The 18737-nt window shown below is 46.2% G+C and overlaps 1 protein-coding gene across 7 annotated transcripts in view; it reads right to left on the reverse strand.

Moving 5' to 3' along the window:
* TBC1D1 (TBC1 domain family member 1) overlaps nucleotides 1-18737 on the reverse strand; it is a 224712-nt gene that overhangs the window by 4802 nt on the left and 201173 nt on the right. For 6 of the 7 annotated variants that reach the window (XM_045474279.1, XM_045474278.1, XM_045474277.1 and 3 more), the window contains 3 exons: nucleotides 15031-15275; nucleotides 12876-13035; nucleotides 6040-6209 (listed from right to left, as the gene is read on the reverse strand). In XM_045474279.1, coding sequence (XP_045330235.1) covers nucleotides 6040-6209; nucleotides 12876-13035; nucleotides 15031-15275 — 575 coding nt within the window. The remainder of the gene's footprint in view (nucleotides 1-6039; nucleotides 6210-12875; nucleotides 13036-15030; nucleotides 15276-18737) is intronic. The other variant, XM_045474283.1, reaches the window with a different exon arrangement.

Here is an 18737-nt window from a genome sequence, read left to right on the forward strand (position 1 = left end):
ATAGTTCAGTTGGGTTTTTTAGAGTTACAAGAACAGCTAAGTAATGGAACTGTTTACTAAAAAACCCTCCTTTGCACACAAGATATGCAGAAATGAGCCAAACCCCAAATGCCGCCCACACAGATGAGTGCATGTGAAACACTGCCTTCCTGCCTAGAATAGTGACAGTGATCAAAACACACCCGTGTGAACAGCAGCCCCAAAGTGCGCAAGTGAGTTGTTCAAGTTTGTACTTTCTCTTGATGAGTGAGCTGCATGGAAGCTGGGCTCAAGAGGGGGTCAGGAGGCAGACGCTGCGGCCGTCCAAGGCGCGTCCTCTCTTCCCAGCCTTTGCTGTGGGATCGCCCCACGGGCCGTGCCTCTCAGCACACAAGTGACGTTCCAACATGACTGTGTGTGCAGGTCTGAGCCTTTAGTCACGTTGGGACCACAGATGGCCGGCACCATCAGAACACACATTTAGAGGACAAAGTTAGACTTTAGAAGGGCACAAAAGGTCTCTTCACTGTCTTTCCTTAAGAAACGCCAACATAGTTAAAATCAATGAAAACTCATTTCCCCTGATGGCACCCTATCAGCATTCAAACACAGATGAATCCTACCTTCCCTGAAAGCAATTTTCAAAATCTAGGTTTGCTTTCACACCATTCCCAACAATCTTCTCTTCCTTGTGATTTAGTTTTTTAGCTTCCTCCTTTTCAGTTTAATTCAGTGGACAGTACCAATTAGGCACAAAAGTCATTCTATGCTGAGAAACTAATACACGGCGTGTTCGTGGCATGTATGTGTGTGAAAGTCTGCTGCGCTGGTCGGAGTCTCTGTTGTCCCTCAGAGTACCTGTGAGGTCAGCAGGGATTATCGTCTCTATGTTACAGTCAAGAAAACGGACTCAGCCCCTTGAAGCAGGGCTCCACTGGCGACGCCCTGAACGACCTCTCCCGGCCTCAGTTCCTGGCCTCTGACATGGGGGTGACAGCACCCACCTCCCGGCATCGCTGCGGGAGTTACGTGAGACAACTCGTGGAGGTGCCCGGCACATGCTGGCAAGGTGAGCAGGTGCTGGCTTAGCTAAGGCAGCTGCTTCCACATGCTTCACATTCAACCCTGTGCTTCAGCAAAATCGCAAAGGATGCCGCATCACGGAACCTCTGAATAGCTCAGAGTAAAAACCACAAACATTAAAACCGAGATTGCTGTGGCACTGTGTATAATTATAAATATGAGGCAGAATAAATGTCATACCCACACTTTTTTTCTTCCACAGAGATTTTTTAAATGAGCTACTAATCTGGAAAACCTGGGAACAAAACCTGTGGCCTTTAATGCAGATTGACGACCTGCTAAGGTTAATGGCTTTCAGCTGGGCCCAAAGCTGTAAACTCTTTCGGGACTCCATCAATCCCCAGGAGCCATCCTGGGTCGTAATCACTGCCGCTTAACTGCACCATTATCTCCTGGCGGCTGAAACACTTAGAGCCCTTGATTCTGCAGTTACGCCCTAGAATTGATCTCAAACCATGGCAGTGTGTGACTGGTGGAGAAAGGAGAGCCCAGGTCCTCGAACAGTGCTTTTTCAAGTTGCTCTAGATTCTGCATTTCTGTAATTACCAATGGCTTCGTTATTCTACGTGCTCAACATGTCATAACCACGTGGACCCATTCACCAAGCACTGGATATCTAGTTACTCGCAAAGTTTCTGTTGTTTTAAATGACAACCCTGAACATCCTTGTACATATGGCTTTTCCCATATTTTGGATTATTTCCTAAGGATACATTCCAAGAAATGGGATTACTGAGTCAAAGGGTATGAATATTTTACCGGCTTGTGATACACATTGCCAAATCGCTTCCCAAATGGGAATCATCAACGCACAATGCCATTAACAACAACATACCAATGTGCCAGATACAGTATGCCCTCCACACTGGCTACTGGCCTTAAAATTTTTCATTTTGTTAATCTGGTAGGTAGAGCGTTACATGTTTTTTAAATTATGCATGAAGCAAAATATTTTCGCAGATATTTGCTTATTAGATGCATCTCCTCTTTAGTGAATTGTCTGTTTATGTTCTTGGCTCATTTGCTATTGGAGACCCAGCGAGTTTCTCTTTGCAGTCTGTGGACACTCGGTAGAATGAAGCCATTAACCCTGATGTCTGCAGAACCAGCCACATACTTTCCACCTTCCCCACCTCCAGAACCCTTCGCTCCCCACAGCTGTCTGTCTGTCCGTCTCAGTGGCATACCAAGGGCTGGAGGGTGGGGCAGTGTGCCCGGTATCGGCAGTCAGGGAGTACAGTGCCTGTCGTGAATTTAAAAATAATAAACCCAACTAAAAACCGGTCTGCTTTTTATTATCACCACATGCAAGCAATTCTTAACAATACCAGTGGTAAAATATTCCTCCTCACTGTACCCCACCCTTTTGGTATGGCACTGATTGGCCTTTTAAAAAGTACTCATTTTCAACAGTAAACTGCCCAAGCGGTGAAGGCCCCTCCCGGTGCAGAAGGGGCGGCCTCAACACGGTGATTTTGAGGAGCGTCTTCTGAACAAAAGGGACCTTGTTAAGATTCTGGTTTCTATCCTACAAGCTCAACTAGAACAGGGAATTGTCTAGTGTGTTTTTAATGAAGTTGCCCATAGCAGAGCTTTTCAAATGTTCCAGTGTGTGTGAATACCCTGGGGATCTTGTTAAAATGCAGATTCTGACTCAGCAGGTCTGGGGTGAGGCCCCAGATTCCGCGTTTCTAACAAGTTCCTACATGATACAATGACACACAGTGCTGGTCTGGGGCCACACTGTGAATGTAGCCCAAAGGATGTTGAAAACAGGCTGTTTGCTCTGTCTCCCAAAGTCCCTCTCCAACTCTGTTGTTCTTCCCTGCACGGCAATGAGGCTGCAAAGGCAGACGGCACTCACCGTGACAAGCATACAAACCGGACCTCCTCCTCTTCGCTTCCGTTTATCCCCAGGGTTTCCCCCTTCTTGGGTCAGAGGATTTTTATAGCTCACATATGACAGACAGTTAAGTCACACTGAGGAACTGCCACAGAGACTTGTCCTTCTGCCCTGGACACTGTCCACTCTGGACCTTCCCTGCCGTGGCTGGTCCCCGCCAACCCAAACTAAGCCAAAGCTACAGAACCCTATCCTTAGCGGCCTTCCCCACCATGTCCCGGATGCAGGCTGCATCCCAGGGGCTCAAGCTGAGGCCACCTGTAGAAAAGGTATGTAATGAGATGGAGCCATTAGCCATCACAGAGGACCACCCAGACTCTGCCCATTCGTACACAGGACCGAATGCTCTGTCATGTGCAGTGAATAGGTCTTTCACTTCCACTCTGTGGACCTCCAAGATTTGAGCTTGGGGGTCCTCTGAGGCTGCAGGAGTCACACTGTACCTCAGGCCTCATCTCTGCGTAGGATTTGAAACCAGAGCACCCTCTGGAAGTGAGGGGCAGTGAGCTGCCTGGCATTCTAACAGCTTCCCGTCAAGACTTCTGGCAGGTTGAAAATCCGGGCCCAGAAACAGATTTTGTGTTGCCTGCCCTGCTGCTCCCAATCCCCAGGCGCCCTCCCCTTCAAAGCTCACTGCAGAGGCATCTAGAATTTCTATTCTCACTCCCCTGCCTGTGATCAGGCATCAGCAAAGTGCGGCCTGTGGACTGCATCTGTCCCACTGCATGTTTTCATAAAGTTTTATTGCAACATAGTCACTTCATTCATGTACATATTATCTGGTTGACTTTGTGCCTCAAAGACAGAGTGACTAGTGACTGCAACAGAGACCTTCTGGCTCACAAAGTCCGAAAGACTCCCTACATGGCCCACGACAGAAAATGTGTGACCTCTGTTCTTAACTGATTCTTTGGGCCCAGCTGAATTCAACTCCCCCAATTCTCAATCAGCAATGTTCACTCCACCAGCTCGAGGCCCGGCTCCCATAAGCCCTTGCACAGGCACTACTGTGGCTCTTACCACACTTGAAATTACTGGATTACATGTTTATTTTCTGCACAGGATGGGCTCTGGTGTCAGAGACACCTCACATTCTTGGCTTTGCCACTGTATACAGAGCATTGGGCATGTTACTCTTTCTATGCCCAGTTTCCCCACCTATAAAAATGGGGATTATAAAACATGCCCCAGGATTGTCAAGGAGTCAACAGAATAAAGGATGCCAAGTTCAAGACAGTTGCCTAGAACATATCTCTCACACTCACACACACACACACACACAATGTTCTCTCTCCATGCTATGTCCATTTCTATTCTTTCAACATTTAGAGAGAACTTGATACTGTGAATAAATATTCTTTACAGAAAAGGAGGAAAAATGGGATTCTTTTCTGGGGCTCAATATCTAGGAGGTAAACTGAATGTCAGTTGAGACTGCCTGTCTTAGAGCCAGGAGCCAGGTGCAAAGTGAAGGCATTCACTGGCACAGACTTTAGGTAGCCAAGGCTTTATGCCCCAGCAGCCATAAAGTAGACATATATGCAATGAAAGCTCTAACAGGGAGTCCGTCCGTGCACATGAATGCCAAAAGTTAAAGAATCAAAAGAGCTGAGAATTCAGTATTAACACACTGGTGAAATAGAGAAAAATTCTGTAATTAAATGACACCCGGAGACACTTGGCGGTGTTGAGTAGCTACTAAACCACCTGGAGGCAAGAGAAACCCTCCCGTCCTGCTTTGTGGCAGGGCGACTGTGGGCCAGTGAGTTTACCTCTCCAGGCCCTGAGATCCTCATGGGTTAAGTCCATCTATCCTCTCAGGAATTTGGTCATGATTAAATGAGATCATGTGTATATGTAGATTCACACAGAATCTGGCAGAAAGTAGGGCCCGAACAAGCCAAAGCTATTCACATGGAGAGAAACGTGCCAGGGAAGCAAAATACAGAGAGATGCAGAGCCTATCAATTAACTAAAAACGGAAATGCAGAGTGGAAAGGCAGGGAGCGCCCTCTCACACAGGCCCAGGAAACGTGTGGAGACCCAGAGCCACACGGCTGCCACCTGCCCCCACCCCCACCCCAGGTCAGGACTGCTGCTTTCTCAGTGTGCAACACTGAAGGAGGAGCAGCCAATAAGACCACAAACACGCCGTGTGCGTGCAATCCACTGGGGTCGCAGAATTTCTCTGGGACTATCAGACATCCTCAGAATAAAGATTTGTTCAAAAAAAATAGCTTTGTTTCACTACTTGTTTTTACCTGACTGCTCTATGTTTTCATCGTATTTTGAGCAGGTGAGATAAGTTCTAGGCTTAGAAGGGGCCTGACCATTGGCCCTGATGCAGAAATCCCTTCCAGAGCATTTTCTAAGCCATCCGGCCTCTGGACACTTCCAGTGGTGATGTACCCTCTGCCAAACAGCTCAGTCCTTCAGAGTCAACAATCATTACTAGTAGATTCTTCTTTATACACAGTCAAAATCTGCTCCCGCCCCTAGCCCAGACCATTTAACAACTGGCCTTGGTGTAATTCTGGCTCAATCCGCCCTCACCTCATGGTTCGGCTATCTACAACAAGTGCTGAGGTCACAGATGGGGAGCTGACTTCTATCTCAAAAACCACATCATGGAACAAACTTCTAGAATATATATTCTTTATCACAACTTTGCTATCAAAGGGTTGTTTTTAGAGAATTCCAAATAATACTACGCAGCAGAAAAAATCAAAGCATGCATAAGAGCCTACATTGAATAGCACGTGTGTTTCAGAAGAACAAACAACTAGCGGTGAAGCCTCTCGATTACAAGAAACTACTGGTGGCCTGTGGTTATCGCACCTGAACACCGCCACCGTGTTTCCAGGTGGCGTACCCCCGTCACATTCACGCACCGCATCACTGAACACACATCCGGCTATGTGTTTCGTATGTGTACACATGTGTTTCCCACATGCCGGGCATCACACAAGATACTGCCCAGGATACAAAGTGGTAGGAAATAGGTCCCGATCAAAAGAAAATTAAGCTCTCCGTATCCAGGATGGCTTAAGCCTGAAGGTCGGATCGAATCATACCTGACTGATGGTCTTTTCCATTTGCACCAAGCCCAGGTTGGGAAGGGTGTTTTTTATAAAGTCAACTATGGTTTCTAGGTTTTCATGTTGCAGAATCAAGGGCTTATGGCTTCCCAACAGACTTAATGCCACTTTAAATATGACCTCTGATCCCTGAAGAAAGATCATATCTGGGGAAACACAGAAATGCAGAAAGTTAAAGCAGACCAGTTTCTGATGAACTAACATTGCATTTTCTTTCCACACATCAGAGCAGGATGGTGGGAAATGTAAGTCCAAATTGCAAACTTTATTTACTTTTTAAGTGCCTGATATTTCAGATAAGGTTGTCAAGACAATATTGCAAATAACAGAAGAAATATAAATAAACATACTGCTAAGATTTTGTCATAGGTTAAGATAAATCTTTTTTGTTGTTGTTCTAAAAACATATTAAATTCAAACATGCTTCAGAAGTTAAACTGAGAAAAAGAAAACTTTTTATCACTCTTTTTCTAGAAATGCTCTGGATTTTAAAGGAGTTACTAAAACACATTTTTATGGGTAAAACTGAAAGATTTTTAGATATAAAACATGAGAAATTTTTAAAAATGCTCCTCTTTCCTGTTTTGAAATAAAGAATTGAATTAAAAGATCTCTAAAATCTATAAAATGTCTGCAATTGCAAAAGTACATTATTAAATACTTGCAATACACTACATTTTAGCATAATAATGGAGTGAAAACCATCTTTGTTCAGAGAAATTCAAAGAACTTTGTCAGAGTTATTTTCTAGTTCTTGTCATAGCTTTTTCTTAGAACAGCTGGCACATGTTAGCAACCCCTACATGGGCTGTACATGGTGCGAGGGAGGGCAAGTGGCCCGGGGAACTGGGCGAGCAGCCAGTCCAGGCCTGGCGCCCCCTCCTCAAGAGCTGAAGCCACTCGAGAAAGAGTCAAATTGTTCTGAGAATAAAACATACAGCCCTACCAACGAACTGTTCAGTGACTATATTCAGGCAAGTTACCTAACAACTGGAGTTAACAATACAAGAAAAAAATACAACTTTAATGATGAGAGCCAAAAATCTAATTAAAGGCCACCTGTCAATTTGGGGGGCGGGGGGAGGGTGGTGCTGCAGGACAATGGAAGAGACAAAGAAGTTGTCCATCACATCAAGTTGGGGAAGGCATTAGCAGGTGAGAGGAGGAGTCCCCAGCCTTGCTGGGTGTCTCTAGGTGGCTCAGTGCGATAGCACATAAAAGCCATCAAGAAACAGGAGAGGCTGGAAGCTGCCGCACACACAGGGAAGATGTCTGAATCAGAGAGGTCTCTGCACAGGGCACACCTAGGTGCCAGCCGGCCGGGTGAGCCCCGGAGATGCTCTGTGACGTTCACCGAGGCCTCAACTGCAGAAGCAGACTCGGTGCCAGGGTGCGTGCCACCCGCCGAGGTCCGCCCCGCTCTCTCACAGAGCTCAGAGGCACACTGTTTCCACAAACATCACAGTGCTCACGGCTCGGGAGGCCCCAGGAAGCTGGAAAGGATGGAGGGCTGCCTCCTTCTTAGGTGTGGCTGTAGAGGCTGGGAAGATAAATTAGCGAACTGATGGGATCTTTGAAATGTGAGCTTCTTAGCGGAAGTATTACGGGCATCGAGACTGCCCTGTGGAAGAATATTCTTGTGAAATGTCTGCTTTACAAAATACACAGTCTAACCGTGTAATTCACCACTATAGAAAATAAAAAAGATATAAAATAGCACTATAACTGAGATGTATTTTTAAACAGAAATGACATTTCCCCCAAAACAAAACTAGGTAAAGGTGAAGCTTCTGTGGTTTAGCCAGCGAGACCTCCTTTCAATATATCAACATTTATGGCCGAACAAAAATTGACAGCATTTATCAGAATACCAAGCCATCCTGTGCAAGGTCCTAGAAAAGGACTATGGCACCGGACCGAATGCCACAGCTTAGTGCCTTTAGTCTCTGAGAGACGCGTACCTTAAAGTTAGATAGAGTGCTGCATCTAAGCCAATTAAGATACATAATTATTGGTGAAGTTTTAGGACCATTATCAAATATGCAATCAGTATCAGCAATCTTTTTTCCTTTAATGTTTACTTATTTTGAGAGAGTGAGCAAGTGAGCACGGGCAGGGGAGGGGCAGAGAGAGAGGGAGAATCCCAAGCAGGCTCTGCACTGTGAGCACAGAGCCCGATGTAGGACTCCATCCCACAAACCATGAGATCATGACCTCAACCGAAGAGACTCTCAACCGGCTGAGCCCCCCAGGTGCCCCATATCTGTGGTCTCTTAAGGTTGACATCTGGTCCTCCAAATTTTGTTCTCCTAGGATCTTGGTTTTTATAACAAATCTACTTAGGAGAGTGCTCCCTAGCATTATAAACTTAGACTTTTCTGGACTATATGAAGAAAACAAAGCAAAACAAAAAGTTGGGGGAGGCACTTTTTTAAAACATTTTTTAATGTTTGTTTATTTTTGAGAGAGAGAGAGAGGGAGAGAGTGGAACGACTGGGGGAGGGGCAGAGAGAGGGGAGTCAGAGGATCCAAAAGCGGGCTCTGTGCTGACAGCAGACAGCCCGATGCAGGGCTGGAACTCATGATCCTTGAGATCATGACCTGAGCCGAAGTCAGACGCTCAGCTGACTGAGCCAACCAGGCGCCCCCCCAAATTAAATAATTTTTAAATAACAGTAAAGAATTACTTTCATTTTTGTTCATCTTCCAATCTTTACATATTTACATTCTGGAAATTTTTATTTTTATTATTATTATTTTTAAAATATTTATTTATTCATTTAATTTATGAGACAGACAGCATGAGCAGAGGAGGGACAGAGAGGAGACACAGAATCCAAAGCAGGCTCCAGGCTCCGAGATGTCAGCACAGAGCCCAACACAGGGCTTGAACTCACTGACCGTGAGATCAGTTGGCTTAACCAACTGAGCCACCCAGGCACTCCCATTCTGGAAATTTCAAACAAAAAAAAAATCCAAAAACAATAATCTCCTTGAAAAGTGAATTAATTTCCTGCATCTGAAAATCGGTGCTCAAGAAAGTGAGCTGCGAGAGCCACCCAGCAGCCCCACAGAAGCCCCGCTCACCACACTGCAGCCAACTTCCCTTCTCTCCTGTTTCGAGCCACCCAGAAGCAGGCAAAGGGTTTTATCAGGCAGGAAGTAAAGGGGGCCTGAATTTCGGCTGACTCCACCACTTTGCCAATTATTCGAGGAGAACAAGGCAAATAGCTACTACTTTCCTTTGAAGACACTTCCCTGTTATTGTGCTAACATGTGTTGGAACTCTATTTGAAACCCCCCGTGATATAAAGATGCAGTTTCCTACAGGGGGAAACCATCAATGCAAAGCGTGTGGCCAGTAAGCCAACTTCTCCTGCATTTCTTTTCCAGCCACCTTTGTCTTTTTGTCAAGGGCAATCCCTCTCCTTGACTTTCCCCTGGGAGCCTGGAGTCCTCCAGGTATGAGGGCCCTACCTTCCTCCCAGGACCAGGTGGGGGGAAAATGAAGGATGACGGCAGACACAGTACAAGCAGATTTGACAAAAACTCACTTCCCTAAACTCTGTGTCACGTTCCCTGGGGAGCTTTTTTTTTTCCTGGCCATTTAAATTAGGAAAACCATCTTGTTTTCCTAAATCTATCTTAGTCCTAAAGCCTCTCTGAGTCCTTCCCTGTAGTACAGGTGGCTTCTGTATTTTTTTTTTTTTTTTTTGCAAACCCTTCATTTTTACACTCCCACCTCCTCCCTCATCTACTTGGCAGTGTCTCCCTCAGCAAACACCAGGAGCTGAGCACCACAGCCGCCGCCTCCAGCAGGCGCGAGCCGGTCCTGTTCCTCAGATTTTTTTTCTTTTTTTTTTTTTTTTTACAAAGGTAGATGTGATTTGAAGGTGAACAGAGTAAACAGCTCTCCCAAGCCCCCTCTACACCCAAACTGGAAACATACAGGAGGAGGCTATTTTACCTTATGGGACACCCCATCAGAAGACAGACATTCAGGAAGTGTGATTACCATGTGAAGGTTCAGGCACATGCATCGCTGGCTGGTGTGCCTCCAAAGAGCATATACTTAATGTGAAGCAACCTGTTAATTAACATACGAGCTATGCTGTCCGCAAGCTGAGAATCCTGTACTTACATATGAAATGGTGAATAGTTGACAAAGGTCCATTTGTTTTTATGGTTTATTCAGGCCTAAAGGCTTACAATGAAATGGGCTTCAGGCCAAAAAAGACTAGAGCGTATGAATGGCAGGTTTGGGCAATTAAAACTAAGCTATCGAGCGTCACGGAGCTAAACAAACATGGTTTAAGTCGCCGACCGACGCTAAGTACAGAAGTGGTTTCTAAAAAACCTTTCTATGGAACCTACTAATAATAAAATGGTTTGGTTTTAAGTACTGATAAATGGAACAGACTGTGCAAAACAAAAACAAAAACCCCAACAGTTGTTGCAAAATGACATAACACAGTCCTGCCTCAAGTTCCCACTTCCTGCCTACAATCTGGGGAGCCTCAGCCAGCCGGACATGCACCCACTTAGTATGGCAGGGGTCTGTGGGATCCAGGAGTTACAGACACTGGCATCATTATGCATAATGTATAAGAGCCTCTGAGACTCACCACTGATTACATAATATAAATACCCTGCTTTTGATGGCTTTAGCTTCTAATTTATGAAGTCAAAATGAGCTTTAGAGATGCGAATATTCTCCAGTGGGAGGGCTGTTTCCGAATCGGTTTGTTTGCTGTCCTCTTACCTAAGCAGCCTAAAGGAAGACTTTTCCAGACACAGTTCTCTGGCCAGGGTACCACAGAACTACTTGCAAGTGGGGGCGCGGGGCGGTGGGGGAAGAACTCAGTGCTGACCCTCCCATCCAAATCCCCTTGGCGGAATGCAACGGTTTCTCACAAATGGTGTAATTCGGTTCTTGAGCTATTTTCAAACCATTAACATCAACTCTCCCCACCCCCACTCCCACCTATTTCAATCTTCACTCCTCTCCTGTTTGAAAAAATCAGGAGAAAAACTAAAGTGCACTAATGATTTTCTTTTAAGTTCCAGAGTAAGAAAAGTAAAAAGAAAATATAGACATTTTTGGCAAGAAAGACTACAGCCTACAGCTAGAGATCGTATGGTTTCGGTGACTCTTTCATTAATAAACTAAGCAGACAATTCTGAGGTGGTTTGTTTTTTTTTTTAATTGAGGCTTTTAATTATCTTCTTTTTAAACTATGGTATAAATATAAATAGTTCATGAAATCTCACTAATGATTTATTTAACCAGGAGAGATTTTTTTTTTTTTTTAGTATCTCTTTCATTCCAATGATTTTTTTTTAAGGGACATAAAATAAGAATCAGTTTGGGGAGGGAGTTATGCAAAAGGGGATGCAGGTAGAAAGTATTTTCAGAATATGGATTCTTCTAGTAAAGCCAAATGGTAAAGTCTTTAGAAGTCCTTGTGGACAGGAGTAAGAATAAAAATCTAGTACCCTGGGGAAAAGAGGAGCAAAGACCAACTCAATGCCTACTGATGTTAAAAAGAAAATCTCAGGCATCTAGAATTTGCATCTACAAGTTGTCTTTCCCAAGCATGCCAAAGGAGTGCTCTCGCAATGTTTTTGGACATTCCCTTTGAGATGGTCTCTAATTCTAGAAGCAAATCTGAAAGAGTATGAGAAGACTACAGATTTTTAAGCTATCAAGTGACTGAACATCAGTGACACTTTATTTTTTATAATTTTTTAAAAGTTTTATTTATTTTTGAGAGAGAGAGAGAGAGGAGGGGAGGGGCAGAGAGAGGGAGACAGAGGATCTGCAGTGGGCTCCGTGAGCTGATAGCTGAGAGCCTGATGTGGGGCTCGAACACACGAACCATGAGATCATGACGTAGGATGCTTAACCGACTGAGCCACCCACGCGCCCATCAGTGACACTTTTAAAACACTCGATGTGTGAGGATTATCAATTTTTTAATAATCTCCGCAGTAAGAGAACAAAATTAAAAAGAACCTGAATTCTCAAAATAGTTCTTTCACTCTGAAGCAGGGAAAACCCAGCGTCTGAGAGCTGCCCAGGCTCACAGGGGTCACTGGGCTCCTGAGCCTGAGCAGATGTGATTATTACCCCTGCCGTCTCAAGGCCACTTGGAGACTTTGCATGTGAATAACCGTTTAACTTTGACAGAGACAATCTTCTCAAAAAGTAAATCAAGAAAGTAGGAGACGTTTGAAATGTGAGCTGCCTGCGGTCCCAGTGGGCACAGTGGTGAAGGGCTGGGGGCTCTGGGAAGATGAGGCGGGGGCCACGTGAGGTGCAGCAGGGAGGGGCTCCCACAGTGAGTGGACAAAGGAAATGCAGAGCCAAGGGCAGGGAAGAAGAGACATGGGAGGAAGAGATGCCAAGGGAATGTAGAAAAGAACAGGAGCCCAGAAGTCATGGGACAAAAAGTTTCAAGGAGCCATCAACGAACAGAACCGCAGGTCAGAGAGGTTGCGGAAGATAATTCACGAGAGACACACGCCTGGAATACAAACATGGGGCTCCCTGGCCACGTCTTTAAGACGTCTGCTCCGGGGACGGCTGGCAGTGAGAAGAGTGGGTCTAAACCCCACCAGGTAAGTATCAGAGGTGAAGCAGGTCTTGAAATCCACAAAACCCAATGCTGACTAGATTCAGAGCATCAAATCACCCCATTCTCGTAGAAGATGCAGGTATACAAATGACGAGACTCCCCACAGGACGAGACTAAATGTTTCCCATCTGACAGGAGAAGGCTGGTTCGGGCAAACAGATTACACACACTTACCGAAGACTCTGGCTACAAATCCCAGAGGGAACTGTGAGGCAAACACGGTGAGAAACCAGGGGGCGGCATAGAGGCTCGGGCCGATCTCATGCTCCTCGAGGTGATTGTAGAGGTCTCTGTGGTAATCGTGAAGAAGCCTCGAGAGCTGGTACATCTGGATCTGCGGGGACACACATGCACAGGTGTCACAATCAGATTCCTGCTACGTGTGTTCAGTTACTCATCCCACTCAGGCTGTGAGAGATTTATCACGGTGTCAAACACTCTATTTGGACTGTGATAATCACTGATCTCCACTACTCTTATCCAACAGGCACGTCCTGGGTGCCCAGTGCCTGCGAGGTCCTGGCCAGGTGTGGCCCAGCACACTTACACCTGGGCTCCTCCTACCACTGCCTTTCTTTCTACCATTCCCTGTGTTCCTTGGCTAAGAGAATCGAAACATCTGTCTGCTGGGAACATTTCAAACTCTCTTATAAATACACATTCCTAGCAAAACTCAAAGCCAGGGGAATCCGAAACGTAAAGCCAGCCTCTCTGCTAAGAGCGAAGGGGGGCACATGATGGCACTATGGAAAGGCTCTATTACACCCGCTCACTTAGTAAATTAGCTCTAGACCCCGAGTGCCCCCTGAAATATACACAGATCCCAGGCAAGTTAAAATAGGAAGACAAGTGTTTATCTCAAGATGGAGAAAATAACTTTTCCAAAGGGTCCCCTCTTCAGAGACTGCTATGGTTCTGGCAGGAAGCCCATGATGGGTCCCATGGCTCACAGGGGTCCTAGCGTCAGCCCAGATTTCTGCAGTCCGTGATGGCTGAGCCCAAAGAAACAATCTGGAAAGGGTCAGAACCCCAATGAGATGCTATAGGTTGGACACATACTTTCCAAACTGGCAAAAACAAGTGTTTCCAGAGGCCCAGACCACGCAGCCGTCTTCAGTAGTAGCTGTGGCTTTTTTGGATCAAAAGGAATCTAGTCACTAAGACCCCCAGCCCAAAGATGGCCGTGTGCTACAATGCTCAATTAACTTGAAAATTCTGCTCTCTCAGACGGGAGATGCGCCTATATTGAAGCTAATGGGGAGCACATAGAAAGAACCTGACTGTAGCTGTGGGCAGTCTTCTGTGGGTCCAAATTTTTTAGTGAAATAGCTTTGTTTTGTGGGAATTTTATGTTCATGTGGTTCGTATTCACAGGTGGAGGCAAAAGCATTTTTAAGCACCCAATTTGGTGCTCTCGAAGAGTCCTTGGCTCTCACGTATCCTGTCCAAAAAATACCTTTTAAGGCTCTGCTATCCGAGAACTTGCTGGTAAGTGAACGTGTATCCATGTGATCCAATGTTTCGGAACAGTCCCACAGCAGGGCCCGGAGCTCTTCCTACCTCTGAAAGGTTGCAGTGGCAGCACTTACACACACCGCTGTTTGCTTTTCTTTTGCTCTGGCCTGCCCCCTGCCACTTGTCCATTCGACAAATACCGACCGGGTGCCTACTTCATCCCAGGCACTGTTCTAGGAACTAGGGATGAAGCTCCAAGACAGGTAAGATCCCTCCCTTCTCATGGTATGTTTTAAGAGAAGTCAGAAGATACACAGGTCAACAAGTAAGGAAACAAGATAGATACTTTCAGGCAGAGAGTGTTTCATGGCAAAAGAAATGAGGCGGCATAACACAGTACACATGCCTGGGGAGGGGTGATGCGGGACACAACATCAGGTGGTCAGGAAGAGCTTCTAGCAGGATTCGGTATTTGAGCTGAAGCCTGGGTGTGCTGAGGGGGATCCCTGGCAGAGGAAGTGGCTGACACAGTGGGAGGCAGAAATCAGATCCCCCGAAGGGGGTGTGATGGAGGGTAAAGGGAGGGCCCGGAGTCAGACAGGGCCGGCTTTAAACCCCAACTCCGCCACTCGCTAGCTGGGTAACCTGAGCCTCAGTCTTCCCATCTATAAATTGAGCTGATGAATAGTGTCTCCCTGAGGGCTGCTGAGGGGAGAAGGGCAATATGAAACGCCTAGCACACGGGCAGTGCCCGGCAACGACAGCTACTCCGGTGTTAATGGACGGTGGGGAAAGCTCCTCACAGAGACCTGGAAAGGGATCGTAAACATTTTTGGCATTTGTCTCCGGCATACGCATAAGGAGCGCTCTCTACCTGTAAAATAATCATGTCCGGCCGGTACTGTTTCCGCAGTCCCATTTCAAACATCAGGAACTTGAGCATGTGAAATGCCTCTTCCTCACCCATGTGAAGCAGCAAGATGCCCGCTACAAAGCTGAGACCCTGGCAGTACCCCACTTCCTGGTCGAGAAGTGAGTAGGCCTTCAGAATGTTGTAAAGTGAGAGCTGGCCCGCCCCCAGCTGCGCCGAGAAGTACGGATGTGTTGGAAAGGTTCGCCCTGCAAAAATAATGCACGTTAGTTATAATAATCAACAAAAAGAAAAGAAAGAAAAGAAAGCAAGCTTATTGAACCAGAAATCCGATATGCTTCAGGTTAAAGAACAGATCTTTGGAAGGTGGATTACAAACCAGCTCTGTCAACAAGAGTAGGTGGTTGCTCTTAGAGTAACGTTAGCAATTAAAAAATCGGCAATGATCCGTGCCTTCTTTGACGGTGCTTCAGGTGAAAGAAATGAGAACCACCTTTGGTCCTGCAGTTATCTGGATTTCAATGTACAACAAAAAGAAAACTGTCGATCCTCTGAACATACCTCTACTCTCACGAGGAGGGGACAGCTGTGGCTCTGTTACCAGCTTGTCCCACCTCACCCACCTGCAGCCACAGGCCTCGCCTTTCTATGGACACGCCCCGACCAGCTTTTCCATGTTCTGCCTGCAAATGCTTCACGCCACATGCATATTTCTGTACTCTTAAACCACAGGCAGCGCTTTGAAACAGACCGAGAAGCAGCAGGTGTTTTCTTTTACACAAAACAGTTACCTTCCAGAAAGAAAAAGAAAAAAAAAAAAACAAAAAAACAACCCAAACCCTCAACATCCTGATTATTTTCATAAAAAGCTGGTATTCAGATAAGGTTTAAGGACTTCTTTTGTCCCGTAGGCTTTTGTGGCTGATACCTGTCAAATACCACCTCACCCCCCTCCTTCTGGAATGCACATGACAGGGAAATGTGCCCCCAGGGAGAAAAGTACTTGATTGAGAGAGGAAACGTCTAGAGCCAAGCCGAGGGCCAACCTTGGACCCAGGTGAGAATTACAGCCTCGTCTGGATCAGTAAAGGCAGAAGGTGCATCTAGGCCTCAAGTTCATTGTTCATCTTATTTAGCCTCAGCAAAGGGAGGATGCATTTATGTGTTCTTCCTCAGGCTCACGAGAAAGCACTTAACTAATCCAGATCGCGTTGTCTGAACTTGACTTAAGAGGACAGCCACGGCCTAACTACTTTCCTGATCTCTTGTCCTGCATTCATTCAGTGCCTGCTCTGCCTCTTCCCCCAACAAATCGTCCCCAAACACACCCTGAACACGTCACCTCCCACTGCTGGAAAGCAATCAATAGCCCCCCGTGCTCAAAGAACAAATCCTCCCCCCCCCCCCCCCCAGCCTGGGAGCTCTGCACACCTCCTCACCTACTCTCCCCACCTCATCCTCTACTCCAGGGCATGGCCGGGGAGCAGGGAGGGGGTGTTCGGAGGCTCTGAACCTCCCTGGGCTGCGCGCAGCCCTGCAAGTGTGTGTGAGAGCATGAGAGGGTGTACTATGCCTCCTGTGCATTTTCCTAGTCTCCAGCATGTAACAACTGTGGTGACAAGCACACATGTAATTAAAAATTTTCCTTCAGCCATATTAAAAAGCAACAGGTAAAATTAATTTTAAGACTGTTTGTTTAACCCAACATAAACAAATGTTATTTCAACAGGTAATCAATACACAAATTACTGAAACATTCTGCGTTCCTTTTTTTCATACGAAGCCTCTGAAACCAAGTTGTACTCCTTGTACTGACAGCACATCTCAGTTTGGAGCTGCTGTATTGCAAGTGCTCAGTAACGCACGTGCCCGTTGTATTGACAGCGTGAGTGTATCACTTTCCCTGGATTCTCAAAGGGATCAGGGCAAAAGTAGACAGGAAGCTCTTCACTCCGTTTCCCCCACCTGCTTCGAAGCGGACGGGGCTCTTCCCACCTCTGCGTATCTTGCGCATGCCCCTGCCCCAGCCCCAGCCCAGCATGCACCCCTCCCTCCGACCTCCTCTGGGTCTCAAACAGGTACAGGAGGCGGAACACACAGACCTCATGTGGCGTGCAGGAACGCCGGGGAAGATCGGTCACCTTTCAATCTGTCCGTGCTGGCGCTTCTGCTAGTCGGGCCGCCCTCTCGTATTAGATGCTACCCCTCACAGAAACAAGAGCCAGCACTAAATGGCCTGTGTGTGGAGGGGGCATTTTTAAACTTACTTTTATGATCACAGTTGACATACAGTGTTATATCAGTTTCAGGTGTACAGATTTGACAATTCTGTACCTTACTCAATATTCAACACGGGAAGTGTAGCCACCAGACGACGTTATTACAGTACTGACTACATTTCCTGTGCTGTACTTTTCATCTCTGTGACTTATTTTATAACTGGACATTTATACCCCCTCTTAATCCCCTTCACCTATTTCACCCATCCTGACACCCCTCCCCTCTAGGAAACACTAGTGTCTTTGTATTTATGAGTCGGTTTCTGGGGTTTTTTTTGTTTGCTCATTTTTGTTTTTTAGATTCCATATGTAAGTGAAAGCATGTGGTCTTTGTCTTTCTCTGTCTTATTTCAGTTAACATTATACCCTCTGGGTCCATCCATGTTGTAAATGGCAAGATCCTAGTCTTTTTTATTGCTGAATAATATTCCATGTATATATACCACGTATTTATCCATTCATCTATCAATGGTGGACATTTCTCATTTAATCCTTGCAAAGACTCCTACTAAGATGAGCCCAGCAAGCCACAGAGTGACTTCTGGCAATTAGAGCACTCAACAATTATCAGATTTGGGGCGGGGCATTCACAGGCATCGTGTCCCGTGTGATCACAATGGCTGTGTGCTTAGAAAGGTCTCGTGCTGGGTTTAATGCTCTGCTGTCCCACTGTCTTGAAATTCTTAATAATTTTTGAACAAGCGATTCTGCATTTTCATTTTGCAACGGGTCCTGCAAACTGTACACCCTGTTTGAGGCAGGCGGCCCCCTAGGAAGCTTCAGGGATTGCTCCAGCTGCCTTCCCCGCAGCTTTGCCACCAAACAGTATGTTATGAGAAAGCAAACCTTAGGCCAAATTCCGCCCAACACATGACCTTTATCAGCACACTGACGTGAAAAAAAGAACCACATGAGAACTTCTCATGCTCTATCTTCAGGCTTCCAACAAGCACCTCTTGGAAAAGGTTCAGCTGGAGGAGGGTCCCGGGACAGTCTGACGGCAGAGCCAGGCCACCAATGGTGTCACACCGAGGCTCCATGGAGCGCAGGACCCAAAGAGCGCTGGCCTCAAGCTCTGCTCCGCAGTCGCTGGTGGCAAGGCCCGAACACTTTCTGATCAACTACAGATCTGGAATGTTATCCGATTTCACCAAGAAAAACGTCCACGTAGCATCTCCTCTGCTAAGAACAAGCCTTCAGATGCACACTTGGATAGCATCTGAAGTACATATGCAAACACCTCTGGACTGTGGGTCCCTGACTTAGGAAACTTCAAAAAGCCATCCACACACTCTACGTGGGGACAGGACTTATCTTAGAAGCCCGTATATCACACTGATAATACTCTATGGAGCGTTTTAGGAAGTCACCACGCAGACAGTAACATTACCCACACTTTACTGAGAAAAACGCGGTGGGTGAAGGCCCTTC

This window comes from Leopardus geoffroyi, chromosome B1, assembly GCF_018350155.1.
Source record: "Leopardus geoffroyi isolate Oge1 chromosome B1, O.geoffroyi_Oge1_pat1.0, whole genome shotgun sequence".
In the NCBI taxonomy this organism is placed as follows: domain Eukaryota; kingdom Metazoa; phylum Chordata; class Mammalia; order Carnivora; family Felidae; genus Leopardus; species Leopardus geoffroyi.